Raw genomic sequence first — 18,902 nt, 5'->3', positions numbered from 1 at the left:
TATTGCAATTGTACTAGCCTTCACCACTTTCTCTGGCAACCATTCCACACACGCACCACCCTATGCCCTCTAGTTCTGGTCTCCCCCACTCTAGGGAAAAAAATATTGTCTTTGCCCCTTAGGTCTCTTTTATACCTTCCCCCTCTCACCCTAAACCTATGCTCACTCATTCTGGACTCCCTGACCCCAGGGAAAAGACTTTGTCTATTTATCCTATCCATGCCCCTCATAATTTTGTAAACCTCTATAAGGTCACCCCTCAGCCTCCGATGCACCAGAGAAAACAGCCCCAGCCTGTTCAACCTCTTCCTGTAGCTCAGATCCTCCAACCCTGGCAATATCCTTGTAAATCTTTTCTGAACCCTTTCAAGTTTCACAACATCTTTCCGATAGGAAGGATACCAGAATTGCAAGCAATATTTCAAAAGTGGCCTAACCAATGTCCTGTACAGCTGCAACATGACCTCCCAACTCCTGTACTCAATACTGTGACCAATAAAGGAAAGCATACCAAATGCCTTCTTCACTATCCTATCTATCTGCGACTCCACTTTCAGGGAGCTATGAACCTGCACTCCAAGGTCTCTTTGTTCAGCAACACTCCCTAGGACCTTACCATTAAGTGTATAAGTCCTGCTAAGATTTGCTTTCCCAAAATGCAGCACCTCACATTTATCTGAATTAAACTCCATGTGCCACTTCTCAGCCCATTGGCCCATCTGGTCCAGATCCTGTTGTAACCTGAGTAACCCTCTTCGCTGTCCACTACACCTCCAATTTTGGTGTCATCTGCAAACATATTAACTGTACCTTTTATGCTCACATCCAAATCATTTATATAAATGACCAAAAGTAGAGGGGCCAGCACTGATCCTCGTGGCACTCCACTGGTCACAAGCCTCCAGTCTGAAAAACGACCCTCCACCACTACCAAAGGTCTTCTACCTTTGAGCCAGTTCTGTAACCAAATGGCTAGTTCTCCCTGTATCCCATGAGATCTAACCTTGCTAATCAGTCTCCCATGGGGAACCTTGTCGATCGCCTTACTGAAGTTCATATAGATCGCATCTACTGCTCTGCCCTCATCAATCTTCTTTGTTACTTCTTCAAAAAACTCAATCAAGTTTGTGAGACATGATTTCCCACACACAAAGCCATGTTGACTATCCTGAATCAGTCCTTGCCTTTCCAAATACATGTACATCCTGTCCCTCAGGATTCCCTCCAACAACTTGCCCACCACCGAGGTCAGGCTCACCAGTCTGTAGTTCCCTTGGCTTGTCTTTACCACCCTTCTTAAACAGTGGCACCACGTTTGCCAACCTCCAGTCTTCCGGCACCTCACCTGTGACTATCGATAATTCAAATATCTCAGCAAGAGGCCCAGCAATCACTTCTCTAGTGTCCCACAGAGTTCTCAGGTACACCTGATCAGGTCCTGGGGATTCATCCACGTTTAACCATTTCAAGACATCCAGCACTTCCTCCTCTGTAATATGGACATTTTGCAAGATGTCACCATCTATTTCCCCACAGTCTATATCTTCCATATCCTTTTCCACAGGAAATATTGATGCAAAATATTCATTTAGTATCTCCCCCATTTTCTGTGGCTCCACACAAAGGCCGCCTTGCTGATCTTTGAGAGGCCCTATTCTCTCCCTAGTTATCCTTTTGTCCTTAATACATTTGTAAAACCCATTTGGATAATCCTTAATTCTATTTGCCAAATCTATCTCATGTCCTTATTTTGCCCTCCTGATTTCCCTCTTAAGTATACTCCTACTTTATACTCTTCTAAGGATTTACTCGATCTATTCTGTCTATACCTGACATATGCTTCCTTCTTTTTCTTAACTAAGTCCTCACTTTCTTTAGTCATCCAGCATTCTCTACACCGACCAGTCTTTCCTTTCACCCTAAAGGGAATATACTGTCTCTGGACTCTCATGGTCTCATTTTTGAAGGCTTCCCATTTTCCAGCCATTCATTTACCTGCTAACATCTGCCCCCAATCAGCTTTTGAAAGTTCTTGCCTAATGCCATCAAAATTGGCCTTCCTCCAATTCATATGGAGGTCTCAAAATCCCCAAATGAGTAGTCATAGTCTTCTCTCACCAATCAAGGATTTTCTCCTTGAGGAGGCAAATGTTATCCATCTGGCCACCTGTCTTAGCACTTGTAGTATTATTGTGAGCTGTTTTGCCCTGCAATATGACAAAGGGAGGGATTGAATGAAATGAAAAGGGCTGGAAAAGCTGTATCATAAGACAGTAAGAGCGTTGGAAGCACAGAAGTCAAAAAGCTTTAATAGTTTCTGGGGGAGTGAAGGTGTGAGAGCCATTAAAGAAAGATACTGCTTGCAACAGTGAGTGGTAGACCATTAAGCTTGGTCCGAAGTGGGTGCAATAACAGAGTTAAAATGGGTGTGAAATAGCAAGCAGATTATGTGACCAGTCCTAACCCTGTGGAGCACAGAGGATTATTAACCTTCTTGTGGCAATGTTCTTGGTAAGTTTGCAAGTGTGAATGAATGATACCAATGTTGCTCAATTTAAACATTTTATTTTCTTATATTAAGAAACAACTTGTCAAATGTGGTATCTTAACCTATCTTAGTGATGTCCAAAGCCTTGCATATTAAATAAAGTATTTGATGATCCTTTGCACTGTTCTGGGTGGTTTCTTTAGACCTAGCTGGCAGCCTCTAGTCCTGTGGTCTCCTAAGTTGGTCCTGGGGTAAAAGGATGGTGTTACCTTGTCCACCTGGACCTCCAGGACTCTTGTCAGTGAAGCAAGGTATCAACTTCCCTCTCTCAGTCATGTTGTTTGGAATTGTACAGCAACACACTCAGGGCAGGTCTTGGTTTGCATTGTTTGAAATGGTGCTCAGCTGGGATTTATGATGGCATCTACAATGTGAAAGCCAAAAGTATTTCTCCTCTGCTGACTGCAGAATTGTGTGAGAGTGGCACCATGGAGACCCAATTCATAATTAAAAAGGTGAGCAGTGGAGAAATGCCCTAGAAAGTACGCCACACCTCACGGAAGGAAAATCTTGGTAAAACTCCCTGAAATTGCCACTTGGCCAAAATGTGGGAAAACATGTGTGTGAGGGTTAGTTTCCACATGACTGACTTTTATCAGGTTGTAAGGTTGCTCGCTGAGCTGGTGTTCTGGTGTTCTGTCTCGCTTGCTAGTTATGTGTCGGTCTGTGGTTGGTGATATCATTTCTGGTTCTGTTTGAGAGATTGGTAAGTGGGGTCCAAACCAATATGTTTGTTAATGGAGTTCCATTTTGAATGCTAGGCCTCCAGAAATTCCCATGCATGTCTTTGTTTAGCTTATCTCAGGGTGGATGTATTGTCCCAATTGAACTGGTGGCCCTCTTTATCTGTGTGAATGGAAATCAGTGAGAGTTGGTCATGTCTTTTGGGGGCTTGTTGGTGCTCATGTATCCTGGTTGACTGATCTGTTTTGGATTTAAGCAGTGTCTTGGTTTTAAAATTGGCACTCTTGTTTTCAACTCCCTCCATTCCCTTGCCACTCTCAATATGTGTAATCTCCGCCGACCCTTGAAAATATCCATGTCTTTGCAGTTCAGGCCTCACGAGCATTAATTGATCCACGATTAGCAGCCACAAGTTCAGCTGTTGAGACTCTAAGTTATGGAGTTCCTTCCCTAAGGCTTTCTGCATCTCTTCCCTCTTCTAAGGCATTCCTATATCTTTGACCAAATGTTTTGCCATCTCTCTCCCAGTGTTGCACTGTATCAAGTTTGATGGATAAAGTGCTGGTAATTCTTAATGATTTTCGTTCAAGATTGGTCTGATGCATTTATTTAAAAGTATGCTACTATTATTATTTAATTAATAGAATTTAACGTCTCTTTTGCAGCAGTGTCTTGGTCAAAAGAGCAAACCTACATGCTGATAGGTATGGCCTTGCTCAGCAGAATTCAGAGTTCAGGTTGTTACTTCAGCAGTACATGCATTCTAGGGTGAGTGATACACACTTCTTTCTGTTCTTCACTTTCAATCTTTTTCAAAGTAATGAAATGACTCCCTTAATTTAACTTACAGTCGAGGGTGATACAAGCCCTCTGGTGTTTCCACTCAGCTGCAGTTATTTATGTAAAACCCTTCAGCAGGCTACCTGATTATGGTGGCACAAAACCTGAGTCTGATGACCACATATGGACGCATCCAATATTGTTACTTGTAAAAGAATCAGAAACTTTGCTCAATTTTCTCCCAGTTTGAAGCCATCCAGATGTTAATGTAATTGGTAACAAGTTATAATTTTGAGAGGTTACTATATTCATTTTTAGTGCAAAAAAAGTTCAAAGTAGACAGTTAGAAGATGTTTGTTGCTCTACTTGCACCTTTCATTTCTGTTTCATTAGTTTTCTCTGGCATCCTGGTTCCAAACTTTTGATGTCTGTAAAGTAGCTAAGACTTTCATTCTGTGCTTTTGCATTTTCAAATTTTTTTCTTAAAATCATAAAGAAACAACATTATAAAAGGAAAAACGGGTTTTGTTGTATTCCAAGATACTGAAAGGTAAAATTGTTTTTGCCTTAAACTGCAAGCAAGAACTGTTTGCATTTTGGAATTACAGTGAATGGTGATATTGCAAGGACCCAATTCATTTTGAGAATTCAACAATCGGGAATAACAACCATCAACCACGTTCACCTGTAATCCCCCTGCTATTAGCTGATGACTTGGTTTTTTTTGTCAATAGTTAGGTATGATCTTAAAGCAATAATACAGATTCTGATCAATAATAATATGTACTAGTCATTGAGAAGAAGGGACTTCTGAGGGAAGTTGTGCTTTCATCATCATTAACATTAGAAAAGGAGTAGGCTAGTCAGCCCTAGTAGCCTGCTGTGCCGTTCAGTTAGATCATTGTCAATCTATACCTCAACTATTAACCTTTATTCCATTTCCTTTGAAACCTAAACAACCGTGTTTGGTTTAAAAAAAGGACATAAAATACACAGTGCAGAAACAGGTCATTTAGCCAAACTAGCCCGTGGGAGAATGTAATACTGGTGGGTTATGACAGAAGACAATATTGTCAGTTGGGGAAGCACAACTTTCATTTTAAATTGTATTCATCTGCATTAAATTGTGACTTGCTTAATTTAAACCAACCCCTTTCCCCAGTGGGAAAATGATACCTCATATTTTGTTTTACATAACACAGGTCATGTTCTGTCTGTACAGGTCATTGGTTAGGCCAGTTTTGGAATATTGTGGTCACTAGAATTCTGGTCTCCCTCCCATCCGAATGATGTTGTGAAACTTGAAAGGGTTCAGAAAAGATTTGCAAGGATGTTATCAGGGTTGGAGGATTTGAGCAATAAGGAGAGGCTGAATAGGCTGGGGCTATTTTCTTTGGAGTGTCGTAGGCTAAGGGATGAGCTTCTGAAGGTTTATAAAATCATGAGGGGCATGGATAGGATAAATAGACAAGGTCTTTTCTCTGGGGTGGGAGTATCCAGAACTAGAGAACGTAGGTTCAGGGTGAGGGGAAAGATTTAAAAGGGACCTAAGGGGCAACCGTTTTCATGCAGAGAGTGGTGTGTGTTTGGAATGAGCTGCCAGAGGAAGTGGTGGAGGCTGGTGCAATTACAGTATTTAAAAGGCATCTGGATGGGAATATGAATAGGAAGGGTTTAGAAGGATATGGACAAAGTGCTGGCAAGTGGGACTAGATTAGGTCAGGATATCTGGTCGGCATTGGTGAGTTGGAGTGAAGGGTCTGTTTCCATGCTGTTCATCTCTATAACTCAGACTGTATGTTTTAGCGAGCTTATTACGCGACTAACTCATTCAATTTAATTTGTTTTAAGCGGTGAATGAGAAAAGGGCTGGACTTGTTTATTTAGTCACCTAATAGTGAGCTCCATTAATGATCAGTTAAAACTTTTAGACTCTCTATTTCCCATAATAACTGTTAATGGCAACATAGTTATTTCCTGCATTGAAATTTCCTTAGTTAAAGCAATGGTTTATTTGTCTTCATGATATGGTAGGATCCAGAGTATTGGTTTTGCTTCCTTTCCACCTCTGTCACAGAGTTGACTTACAAGACTTGCAACCTGCCCCGGTAAAAACACAAGGAGACTGGCCACCTATCCAGTGACATATTAAATTTTTTACTTCCACGTCCTCACCACCACAAATGGGCTGGGATTTCTTGCTGCATTGTGTCTGCTGGTGGGCTATAAAAGGGAACCATGGTACAGAGACTGAAGATTCTTCCAACATTCAGAGAACTGTATCTTGATTTTATGCAGTACATGAAGGGAGGAGTGAGATGCAAGATGGACAAGTACAATCCTGCAGTGACCAACAAGTGCTGATGTGTAATTGGGATTGGTACAATTTGGGAACAAAGCCTACTTTAGGCAGATTTTCAACACTGGATTTTGGCTGACCACACTATGTGCACAGCTGAAAACTGTTGCTGGAAAAGCGCAGCAGGTCAGGCAGCATCCAAGGAGCAGGTGGATCGACATTTCGGGCATAAGCCCTTCTTCAGGAATGTACTGTGCACACTATATACACAGTACATTCCACAATTAGCTTCTTCAGCCAACAACAACCAAATAGGAGTGCTCTAAGGATTGCTGGAGGCTGCCACAAAGGAGAAGAGTAAAATTTCAAATCAAAAATTTCAAGCACAACTCCTGGCTGCCTATTAAAGCTGAAGGTTGCTGTTGGACACCATTCAAACTCCCACCTACAAGATCTCTTTGTTTTCAGATTTATGATTGTTGTTGCTGTCTGGTTGTTCTGTATTTGTATTCGTTGTGTGCTGTCCCTACAAGCATCTTAATAATGAAGGCAGCTAACTTCCCAGGGTCTTCTGCTCCTCCGTTTTTGTGTTTGTGGTTTATATTTGTGTCATTGGGTTCATAGTTGAATTCGAGCATAAAGAGATTTCTAATACCCGATGTGTACATGAAAGACCCTTTGAAATGAAAAGAAAATAAATCTCCAAGATAATCCACGTGCCCTGTTTTAGTTACATACTAAAACAATTGCAAGTCTAATATAGTAGGACCACCTTTTGTCCTTTAGACTGTCAATTTTCAGTTTTAGTTGCTTTTGTTACGTTGTAGTTTTTGGGATTGAATTCCTGTGTTATATTCATGTAGTTTTCTCTTCTGGTCACTAATGCTAAGCAGGAATAGCTATTTTGATTTGATTTTTGTTAATGTACTGAGGAATATTGTTTTGCTTGAATTGCCTCTAATTGTCTATAGTAGGTATTTAAATAATGATCTAATTGCAATGATTTGCTCATTATGAAAAGATGCTAATTGTTGTTCAGAATAGACTGTGGAGGGGATTTAACTTAATCTGAAAATGATGTCTTGTCTCTCTTAGGTAAACAATGAACTTGAAATTCCACCAACACAACTGATGCAGTTTAACATTGAACAAAAGTAAAACACCAACTTTGAAGAACTTTCAGTTTACATGATTAAAACTTTTGACAAGGAATTATTGATATAAAATTTGTGGTGGACTTTGAGAGCTTTTTTTGTGGAATGCTTTTGATTGTACTCCAAATTAGATAATATTTCTCAGGACAACATGAGTTGCACTTCATTTGTCTATTCTAATACTTAATATCTTCTAATACTTCATAGTTCCTTGAAAGTAGAGTCACAAGTAGATAGGATAGTGAAGAAGGTGTTTGGTATGCTTTCCTTTATTGGTCAGAACATTTGAGTATAGGAGTTGCGTGGTCATGTTGCAGCTGTACAGGACATTGGTTAGGCCACTGTTGGAATATTGTGTGCAATTCTGGTCTCCCTCCTATCAGAATGATGTTGTGAAACTTGAAAGGGTTCAGTAAAGATTTACAAGGTTGTTTAGATTTTAAATTACTTACAGTGTGGAAACAGGCCCTTCGGCCCAACAAGTTCACACCGACCCTCCGAAGCACAACCCATCCAGACCCATTCCCCTACATTTATCCCTTCACCTAACATTACGGGCAATTTAACATGGCAATTTACCTAACCTGCACATTTTTGGACTGTGGGAGGAAACCGGAGGAAACCCACACAGACACGGGGAGAATGTGCAAACTCCACACAGTCAGTTGCCTGAGGCGAGAATTGAACCCGGGTCTCTGGCGCTGTGAGGCAGCAGTGCTAACCACTGTGCCACCGTGCCACCCACACGTTGCCAGGGTTGGAGGATTTGAGCTATAGGGAGAGGTTGAATAGCCTGGTGCTGTTTCCCTGGAGCGTCAGAGGCTGAGAGGGTGACCTTATGACGTTTACAAAATCATGAGGGGCATGGATAGGATAAATAGACATGGTCGTTTTCCTGGGGTCGGGGAGACCACACCTAGTGGACATGGGTCTCTTTTACATCTTTCCTCTCTCACCCTAAACCTAAGGGTCAACTTTTTCACGCAGAGGGTGGTACATGCAATGAGCTGCCAGAGGAAGTGGTGGAAGCTGGTACAATTCCAGCATTTAAAAGGCATCTGCATGGGTATATGAGTAGGAAGGGTTTTGAGGGATATGGGCTAAGTGCTGGCAAATGGGACCAGATTAGGTTAGGCTATCTGGTCGGCATGAATGAGTTGGACCAAAAGGTCTGTTTCTGTGCTGGACATCTCTAACACGCTATCTAATCATTAATTATATATATAAAATAAATAATGGTTTGTCAAACATTGTGCAGCACAGATATGATTTCCCCATATCATTGAAGTTGTTTTCTTTTACACTGTTGCCAGTTCATTTCTTGTAGCACTTTATTTCTGTGTGAGTTATGATTAGATTAGATTAGATAAGATTAGGTTCTTTTATTACTGGATAGTGATTTGTGGATTGTGATTACAAGGCAACAAGCTAATAGTGGACCTCTGAGGATTCCCATCTACCTGTGCCTTGGAAATCATGATTGCAATGCCAGATACCTTCATCTTCTTAACACAAATGAATGTATAGCATGAAAAATACAGTTCTTTGCAAACTTCCAGAATCATGAAGTTAAGTTCAAAACTAGAATTAGCTGCCTCCAGCAGATGAACAAATGGAGTTAAATTGTAGACATGTCTGTCAACACTTCACAGGAGGCATTTTTCAACCCATCAATGACTATAGGTTGGATTGTTCTACCATACACCAACTTGCCATGCCCAGTCAAGGGCCCAGTTCCTTCGTGGTGTAGCCTCTAGTTATCCACAAAATAATTTTCTTTTGGACGATTTCATGTAACACAAACTGTTTTTATAAAGCATTATGTAATTAGTTATTTAAATGAACCAGCACACACCAGAAACCTCCCATTGTTTTGCATTTTTGAAATACACGTATCATGGGTGAGGCAGCATCTATGAAGAAGGGGAAAAGGGAAAACCTCACTGATTAAAGTCCATTGACCTTCAATTAATGAGGTGTTTCTAGTAAAAAGTGTCCAAATTTGATATAGACTTTTTTTAGTACTTTATTTCAAATTTTAATAGTTTATTTCTTTGGATTGTTTTCACATCAAGAACCAGAAGTTAATTACACATAAACAATCCATACAAAGAGTAACACAAAATAGAACATGACAGACTTTTGTGAACATAGTTGTATTTTCATATTTTTATCGATGTACACAATGAGAAAGGTATTACAAAGAGAGTCTATTACCAATTACAAAGCAAACAGAACATTGTTCTCTAGGCAAACTGTGTGCTATTTTCCACAGTGCAATCATGATTTGTAAAGTGCTACTTTATCTATTAGTTTTGAAACGTAGAAAACTACATTAATACTCAATGGTCTGACAGAAAGGTAAAAGACATTTTGTTATGTGTGGCCTTAGACAAATATGCTCTCAGCTATTCAAAAACGCTCAAATAAATCTCTCAAATATCTCCATTTGCACCATGACATGGAATTTGTTGTTCAAATAACATATTAATTTCAAATGCCAATTTCCGAGCAAATAATTTTTCCTACTGACATTGGGCTGTTCTTGAAACTTTTTCTCAACAGGTCACCCTGTGTGTTACCATAAAGCCACAATCAAGCAATCTTCATGAATGCTTAATCTAGAAGGTTGTTTCATGCCATGCTTCTTTTAGAACTTTTGGGTTATAAAAATTAAAATAATGCATTGAGTCATATTGTTCTTATCATTTTATGCACCTAATGCTTAGACGAATCCTGTAGCTACGTGATAGTTATAATCACGACATTGATGATGTTAGTCCCTTGTTGACACCAGATGTTTTCCACCCCCAAGAAAAATATTCTGAACTAATTTTTGACAAGTGCATAATTCATAAAATCACATTACAGTATTGAACATTTTTTTTCTCTTATTTGATGGGTGAATGCTGAAGATTATCGAGGCCACTGTGATTAAAATAAATAACACTTACAGTTTCTTCAAAGTAGAAGCTAGGCAACATGCATTGGGTTCAGACACCAGGATAAATTGGTAGTTGGACAACAAGTTACTTTTAATATGAATGAAAAAAAAGTAGGAAAATTACACAACACAAATAAGAGTTATAAATTCTCTTGTTATAAATTCCAAAACTTAAAACGGTTCAAACAAAGTTTGTGTGATAATGAGAGCAAAAAAAATGACTTAATGACAGTTCAAACAGTAATTCTGGAGAACTGCACACTGCACGCCAAAATAATGATGCAAAACAATGCATTGTTGTAACACAGAAGTTTTCAAAATGATTCCCCAGCCACTGTCATGTTCCCACCTCCTTTCTCTATATTAATTCAGACACACAAAACATTGTTTTACTAAAAATATTAGCTGTTAGTTGCATTAAATAGATGATGATGATGATGATTCATGCACCAAGTAATTTCTTTACCATATAACCAGGCATGCTGTAAAGGAAAAGGCCTATCATAATCAGCAGTAACAAAGCCAGCACAATCTTCACAATAAGCCACTTATATCTGTTGCAGATGAGGTATTTGATGGATTTGAGTGGATTGAGGAACCAGATAAAAGAGGTGTCTGGCCGACTGTCCAAGGCAGCAATAGAGAGTGGGAGGGAAAGAAAAAACAATGGTTAGCGATGAATGATTATTCAAAAATATTTGTCGGTAGGCACTTTGTGAATGATACTATTTCCCAAGAGAAGAAAATTAGTTTCCCTTCATCTCCAGAAGTTGTTAGTAAATGCAAGAATTACCATTATTTCAGAAAACAGCAAAGTAAAACATATAAATTATTCAGGAGATCAGAGTCGAGAGTGTGTTGCTGGAAAGCACAGCAAGTCAGACAGTCCAGCTCCTTAGGTGCTGCCTGACCTGCTGTGCTTTCCAGCAACACAATCTCGAGACATATAAATTATTCATACAATTTCAATCTTGCAATCAAAGGTATCCAGTGTATGCCATGAGTTTGATTTTGAAGTCAGTACAGTCCTCTAAATTGGAAAGATGTGCAATAAAAGGAATTAAAATGGAGAGCTTTCAGATCAGGTTAGTGATTTTTTTTGTGTTTTCTTCCTATATTCACTAGCATCATGATTTTGATTCACTATTAATTATAATTTAGTGCCTTTCTTTAAACCATTGAATATTTAGCTCTTTACTACACTTAATAAAGCTCCCTTATCCCAGCCTCCGATGAACACCCTCCACTATACCAGTATGATAATTTTTTGAACTTCCATGACAGCAATATCTTATGAAGGAAAGAGCTGTGAAGTTAGTGCCGATTCCATCCTGATTCAAGGATGTTTCAATTTATGGATTCTGATTCACTGGGAACATAGCTGAAATTGCATCCTACAGGAAGTAAAGACTTTCATCCCTGGATCTGGAATGGATTCAAACCCAGATGGTTAAGTTAAAAGTGACTGTCCCACAACATCAGTTTCTCCTGGAACACGTTAACTTGCACTGCTCGGATGGGGATCAGAGAAGAAAGTCAGGTGTTGTGGGAGAATTAAATTCTCCCTGGGTTGGAGAGTTTGTTTTGTAGTTAGCCGTGAGTTACAATAAGTTATAATTCCTTTAGCATTTCCTGGCTAACTATTACAGTAAATAAATTGCAAGGTTCCAAAGAGTACTGGCTATCAGGAAATTTTCATGCCCTACTGACTTTATCTTGAATGTAGGACACAGTTTAAAAACTTTTTACACTACTGAGTATTCATAATACACAAAGGTATTACAATTATGAACCTATCACAGGATGATGTGAACTTAAATATACTGTGTTTGCAGCATATTGGATTCTTAGTTTGCCATCGAGAAATCAAAATTTCACATCTCATTCACCTAAGTGATCCAGCTTGCAATGTTTCTTGCTCATATGGACCTCATACAATCTCCCAAAGACTACTGCCTTTCCCATCCATGGAGTAGGTGTTCAGCCACAGTGGTAGACAATTTTAAACTATAAAGACTACTTCATTAGCAATCTAGATATTACAACAGGAATTAAAACTGTTGTCACAATCAAAAATGCCAATTTTCTGTTGGCTACTGGTGTGAATCAAAGTACTGCATGGGATTAAAACAAAATCAGCACTAATTTAAGGTTTCAAATTATAAATGGTAAAGTATCGTGTCAGATGAAAAAGGTGAACGTTAAACCTGCAATAATAGCCCAGCTTTCATTCTTAGTGTTGGAGCTTTGCAGTCAGGGTAATTAGAAGTAACTACTATATTGCTTACTGTAGTCATTGCTTATTAACTATAAGGTTCCTGTTAATATTTGAAACATAAACACTTGCAGTAAATGTAATAAGCGAGAGAGAAAATAAACTGAAAAAGAGCAGAAAATAGCTGCAGAATAATGCTAAAAAGTATTACTACTTGAAATAAATATATGTATTAGCCACAATATGGGAACAACGCTACTTAGGGACACAGCCAGCATCTGTAATTTATAGCACAAGATTTAATATATTTAAAAACTGTCTGCTGCCATTTATCAATATGAGGGCATCTTTTGGTTCCTATACATGAGATAAAGTACCAAAATAATATCATAGTTGTTATCTAATACATGAATGTTTACAATTAAATTTAACTGATTTAATGTGAAAGACAATAGCCAGGATTTTATAATAAAGATGAAGAAAATAGCATTCACAGTTACTACAGACTAAGTTAGTACATGACTCCCAGTGATGTGTAAGCAGCTAAATCAGGAAGCTGTTGACTTAGTTATTTCACTTCTCCAGAAGCTTCACTACATTGTTATTTCATCAAGGTATTGGCATTGAAATAGATGGAAGGGTAAAACATTGCTGTATACTAGTGTGTGGTAGATAGCAACTAAATGCACCAGAAAATACTTGGTCTTGTTAGTGAAGTGTAAGCATATCACAGGTGTGATACACACTTGTATGTATGATGTCTTATTTCTTTGAATGTTAAGTGCTGAAAAATATTTTAAAATAAATATCTTATGCTCTCTATAACTTTATCTCAATTCTTAAGACCACTTTAATTCTTTTATTTGTGCATTCTGTACTTGATTCAATATTAACTGCTACAACTTACATTCCTTGGTTCAGATTTTTACTACTTTTTTAAGGATTAGTTAAGGAGACATTCTATTATTTGGCCTGTTTACATAGCTGTTAGGTGCCCTCCAGAAGATAATGAACTACAATGGCTTTTGAGTTCATCAGTTTTCACATAAAGCCCAGATAAAGGATGTGGGAATAACAAGAGCAATTACTGGTGCTATCTGTCCCCTGCTTACTGCAAAATTCAAGCCATTGAGTGGATTTTCAAATATTTAGTTTTCTTGCTTTTAATATGATATTACAAAGTTACACTTTTGGTATTAGTGTAATTTGATTTTACTAGCTTAATAGAAATAATTATTCAAATGATTGGAATATGTATCCCTGTGCTTTATTATGCAGTTCATTAGATTTAAAGCTATCAAAAACATCAATTAACAAAACTGACTGCATTAACTCAGCAGGAAATCCTTGTTGGAAACATTGGAGGTAAAAGAATGCACAGGATACATGAAATATGAGAAAACATGGCTACCATTTCTAGGCCATTAAGCTCCAAGAATCTTCTTGACCAGGTAACCAGGCATTGAATAAAGGAAGAGCCCAAGCAGAAGGAGGAGGAGCACAATTGCGAGGATCTTCAAAATCAACCAACGGTAGTTGTGCCAGATGAAATATCTGATGGACTTTAGAGGGTTCATAAACCAGATAAAGCTGGTGTCAGGCCGACTGCAGGTTGGAGAAGAGTAAGGTGTGAAGGGGCAAGAAAAGATAATGCAAAAGGGAAGGGAGAATTGGGGAAAAAGCAAAAGAGATTATAATTAAAAGAGTTACAGTTTAATATCAAATGGACATTGAAAATGTTCCAAAGAGTCATAGAGAAGTACAGCACAGAAACAGAACCTTTGGTCCAACTCATTCATGCCGATCAAATATCCCAAACCAATCTAGTCCCACCTGACAGCACCTGTCCCATATCCCTACAAACCCTTCCTATTCATAAACCCATCCAGATGCCTTGTAAATGTTGCAATTGTAGTGGCCTCCACCACTTCCTCTGCCAGCCCATTCCATACACGTACCATCCTCTGAGTGAAAAAGTTGCTCCTTAGGTCTCTTTTATATCTTTGCCCTCTCACCCTAAACCTATACCCTCTAGTTCTGGACTCCTCCACCCCAGGGAAAAGACTTTGTCTATTTATCTTATCCATGCACCTCGTGATTTTGTAAACCTCTATAAGGTCACCCCTCAGCCTCCGATGCTCCAGGGAAAACAGCCCCAGCCTGTTCAGCTTCTCCCTATAGCTCAAATCCTCCATCCCTGGCAACATCTTTTGTAAATCTTTTCTGAACCCTTTCAAGTTTCACAACATCTTTCCGATCGGAAGGAGACCAGAATTGCACGCAATATTCCAACAATGCCCTAACCCATGTCCTGCACAGCCGCAACATGACCTCCCAATTCCTGTACTCCATACTCTGACCAACCAAGGAAAGCATACCAAACACCTTCTTCACTATCCTATCTGCAACTCCACTTTCCGTATGGATTTATAATATATGATTGGATCCTTATAGTTTTGTTGATTTTCTGAACTTAGTTCCAGATTTTGAAAATTTGTATCAAGAGAAAAATGATTAAACATTACCTTTTATAGCAAAATAGAAGCTTAAAAGAAAATAGTCAGTATTAGAAAATTTTCAAATTTAAGTCAAGAAATGACATGAATGGTTTTAGTTAGTGGTAGGAAATGGGTGATGTCTCATGGTTTGCAGCCTTGCAGTAACTTAATACCTAAGTCCCATCAGTGGGAACTGAATTAAAATTTTTGTGGTCAGAAAAAGATTATTTATGCTGTTTTTAAATGAGCTGTATTATTGTTGTGCTTATTTGGGAAAGAACTGAATTGATCAAGATAGAATCAAAATAATATAGTACTGAAGGAGATAAAAACGGGAATTGCTGGAAAAGCTCACATACTGGCATCATTTGTGGAGAGAAATCAGAACTAATGTTTTGGATGGAGTGAAACCTCCTCAGCTATTTTAGCTCATTGTGCCTGTGTTTTACTGCTGGAGTAGTACAGGCACATTGTCTTGTTATGATGTTAAGACTGTTCTAGTTCTATTAAAACTTATTTCTATTGATTCAGAATGAATACACCAACTTATTTCTTTTAGGATTTCACATGATCTTCCAGCAGTAACGAAATCTTGGTTCTTTATATTCTACTGCTTGTGGGCATCACATTTTTATGGAGGAGGCAAAAATACATGTGAAGTGTGGATATAGGGTATATTGGAGCGTAGTGACCTGAAATGATTTAAATACTTATCCTGTCAAAATTTAAAACAAAAGTTTGGAGCTCTTACTTAGACAGAAGAGTAAAAGAATCAAAAATGCACCAATGAATTGCAGTAAGAAGTCTTCTTGTGCAGATTAGAAAATGAAACATTGCCTTCTGTTCTTCAGTTTCAATGGACTCCATTGTTTTGATTTTCCAAGGTTTGTTATTGTAACAGAGTCCTTAGTAAAGGTTTGGTTCAGTTGGAAAAGGTAAAGGACCATTTATTTCAGCAGGGGATTGCATGGATGTTTTTAATTATGGTTTTAAGAGCTTTTAAGAATCTTTGATGTGGGTCATGAAATATATCTTATGTTTAACTCATTCCTGGTCTTGAAGGACAGCCATAGGGTGAAGGAGCCATCCAGTATCGAAACAGTCCCTTCAGCCCAACTCATCCATGCTGAGCAGGTTTCCTAAATTGAAATGGTCCCATTTGCTTGTGTTTGACCCATATCTCTCTAAACCTTTCCTATCTATGTACCTGTCCAAAATCTATGCCATCTAAGTTTTGGACTCCTCTAGCTTGGGTATTTTTGTCACTCATGATTTTATAAATTTTTAAGATCATTCCTCAGCCTCCTATCCTCCAGGGCAAAAAGTCCCAGCCTATCCATCCTCTCCTCGTACTCAAACTTTCCAGTCTTGGCACCATCCATGTAAATCTTTTTTTGCACCCTTTCTGTTTAATGTTAAAAATCACACAACACCAGGTTATAGTCCAACAGGTTTATTAAGTAGCACTAGCTTTCGGAGTGCTGCTCCCTCATCAGATGGTTTATGAACCTTTGGACTATAACCTGGTGTTGTATGATTTTTAACTTTGTACACCCCAGTCCAACACTGGCACCTCCAAATAGTTATTTACGTTTAATAACATCCTATCTATCATAGTGCAACCAAAATTGGAGGCAGTACTCCAAATGTTGCCTTACCAATGTCTTGTACAGCCATAATATGATGTCACAACTCCTGTACTCAATGGTCTGATTACTGAAGGCAAGCATGCCAAAAACCATCTTCACCACCCTATCTACCCCCTGTAATGCCACTTGCAAGGAACTATGAGCCTGCATCCCTAGGTCTCTCTGTTTGACAACACTCCTTCTGTCTGAACCTGGTGACAATGATGTGAGGTGAGAATTGGCAACTGTGACAAGAGGCCCTGGCAGGGAATCTGCAGGTGCTACCACAGACAGTTAGATAACTAATACTGGAATGTAGTCGAACACTGTCAATGAAAGAAACCAATGATACAGGGAGTAATCTGGAGCCTGGAAGACCCTCCTGCTCTTTCTGCACCAGAAGGAAATCTCTTCTAAAACCTGTTTGTCTACTGTGGAATCATCTAGGTAAAAACAATGACTGCAGATGCTGGAAACCAGATTCTGGATTAGTGGTGCTGGAAGAGCACAGCAGTTCAGGCAGCATCCAAGGAGCAGTAAATCAACGTTTCGGGCAAAAGCCTTTCATCAGGAATAAAGGCAGAGAGCCTGAAGCATGGAGAGATAAGCTAGAGGAGAGTGGGGTGGGGAGAAAGGAGCATAGAGTACAGTAGGTGAGTGGGGGAGAGGATGAAGGTGATAGGTCAGGGTGGAGTGGATAGGTGGAAAAGAAGATAGGCAGGTAGGACAAGTCATGGGGACAGTGCTGAGCTGGAAGTTTGGAACTAGAGTGAGGTGGGGGAAGGGGAAATGAGGAAACTGTTGAAGTCCACATTGATGCCCTGGGTTTGAAGTGTTCCTAGGCGAAAGATGAGGCGTTCTTCCTCCAGGCGTCTGGTGGTGAGGGAGCGGTGGTGAAAGAGGCCCAGGACCTCCATGTCCTCGGCAGAGTGGGAGGTGGAGTTGAAATGTTGGGCCACGAGGCGGTTTGGTTTATTGGTGCGGGTGTCCCGGAGATGTTCCCTAAAGTGCTCTGCTAGGAGGTGTCCAGTCTCCCCAATGTAGAGGAGACCGCATCGGGAGCAACGGATACAATAAATGATATTAGTGGATGTGCAAGTAAAACTTTGATGGATGTGGAAGGCTCCTTTCGGGCCTTGGATAGAGGTGAGGGAGGAGGTGTGGGTACAGGTTTTACAGTTCCTGCAGTGGCAGGGGAAGGTGCCAGGATGGGAGGGTGGGTTGTAGGGGGGGCGTGGACCTGACCAGGTAGTCACGGAGGGAATGGTCTTTGCAGAAGGCGGAAAGGGGTGGGGAGGGAAATATATCCCTGGTGGTGGGGTCTTTTTGGAGGTGGCGGAAATGTCGGCGGATAATTTGGTTTATGCGAAGGTTGGTAAGGTGGAAGGTGAGCACCAGGAGCGTTCTGTCCTTGATACGGTTGGAGGGGTGGGGTCTGAGGGCGGAGGTGTGGGATGTGGACAAGATACATTGGAGGGCATCTTTAACCACGTGGGAAGGAAAATTGCAGTCTCTAAAGAAGGAGGCCATCTGGTGTGTTCTGTGGTGGAACTGGTCCTCCTGGGAGCAGATACGGCAGAGACGGAGGAATTGGGAATACGGGATGGCATTTTTGCAAGAAGTAGGGTGGGAAGAGGTGTAATCCAGGTAGCTGTGGGAGTCGGTGGGTTAGTAAAAAATGTCAGTATCAAGTTGGTCGTCATTAATGGAGATGGAGAGGTCCAGGAAGGGGAGGGAGGTGTCAGAGATGGACCAGGTAAATTTAAGGTCAGGGTGGAATGTGTTGGTGAAGTTGATGAATTGCTCAACCTCCTTGCGGGAGCATGAGGTGGCGCCAATGCAGTCATCAATGTAGCGGAGGAAGAGGTGGGGAGTGGTGCTGGTGTAATTATAGAAGATTGACTGTTCTACGTAGCCAACAAAGAGACAGGCATAGCTGGGGCCCTTACATGTGCCCATGGCTACCCCTTTGGTCTGGAGGAAGTGGGAGGATTCGAAGGAGAAATTGTTAAGGGTGAGGACCAGTTCGGCCAAACGAATGAGAGTGTCGGTGGAAGGGTACTGTTGGGGATGTCAGGAGAGGAAAAAATGGAGGGCTTGGAGGCCCTGGTCATGGCAGATGGAGGTGTAGAGGGATTGGATATCCATGGTG

General features: G+C 40.0%; 2 protein-coding genes across 12 annotated transcripts in view; one reads left to right on the top strand and one right to left on the bottom strand.

Annotated features, from left to right (window-relative positions):
• Positions 1–14,132, top strand: part of drc1 (dynein regulatory complex subunit 1 homolog (Chlamydomonas)) — an 89,671-nt gene extending 75,539 nt beyond the window's left edge. The window contains exons 16-17 of one of the 3 annotated variants that reach the window (XM_072562824.1): positions 3,898–4,000; positions 13,962–14,132. In XM_072562824.1, the coding sequence (XP_072418925.1) occupies positions 3,898–4,000; positions 13,962–14,021 (163 nt within the window). In that variant the 3' untranslated portion in view covers positions 14,022–14,132. Of the gene's footprint in view, positions 1–3,897; positions 4,003–7,406; positions 9,497–13,961 lie in introns of those variants that run through there. The other 2 variants (XM_072562819.1, XM_072562833.1) reach the window with 2 other exon arrangements.
• otofa (otoferlin a) overlaps positions 10,852–18,902 on the bottom strand; it is a 461,762-nt gene continuing 453,711 nt past the window's right edge. For 7 of the 9 annotated variants that reach the window (XM_072562753.1, XM_072562734.1, XM_072562762.1 and 4 more), the window contains 2 exons: positions 14,036–14,229; positions 10,931–11,032 (listed from right to left, as the gene is read on the bottom strand). In XM_072562753.1, coding sequence (XP_072418854.1) covers positions 14,049–14,229 — 181 coding nt within the window. In that variant the 3' untranslated portion in view covers positions 10,931–11,032; positions 14,036–14,048. Of the gene's footprint in view, positions 11,033–14,035; positions 14,230–18,902 lie in introns of all 9 variants that reach the window. The other 2 variants (XM_072562744.1, XM_072562806.1) reach the window with 1 other exon arrangement.

The sequence above is a fragment of the Chiloscyllium punctatum genome, chromosome 3 (genome assembly GCF_047496795.1).
Source record: "Chiloscyllium punctatum isolate Juve2018m chromosome 3, sChiPun1.3, whole genome shotgun sequence".
Lineage (NCBI taxonomy): Eukaryota > Metazoa > Chordata > Chondrichthyes > Orectolobiformes > Hemiscylliidae > Chiloscyllium > Chiloscyllium punctatum.
Note: the sequence above shows the minus strand (reverse complement) of the source record. Positions and strands in the feature narration are given on the sequence as shown.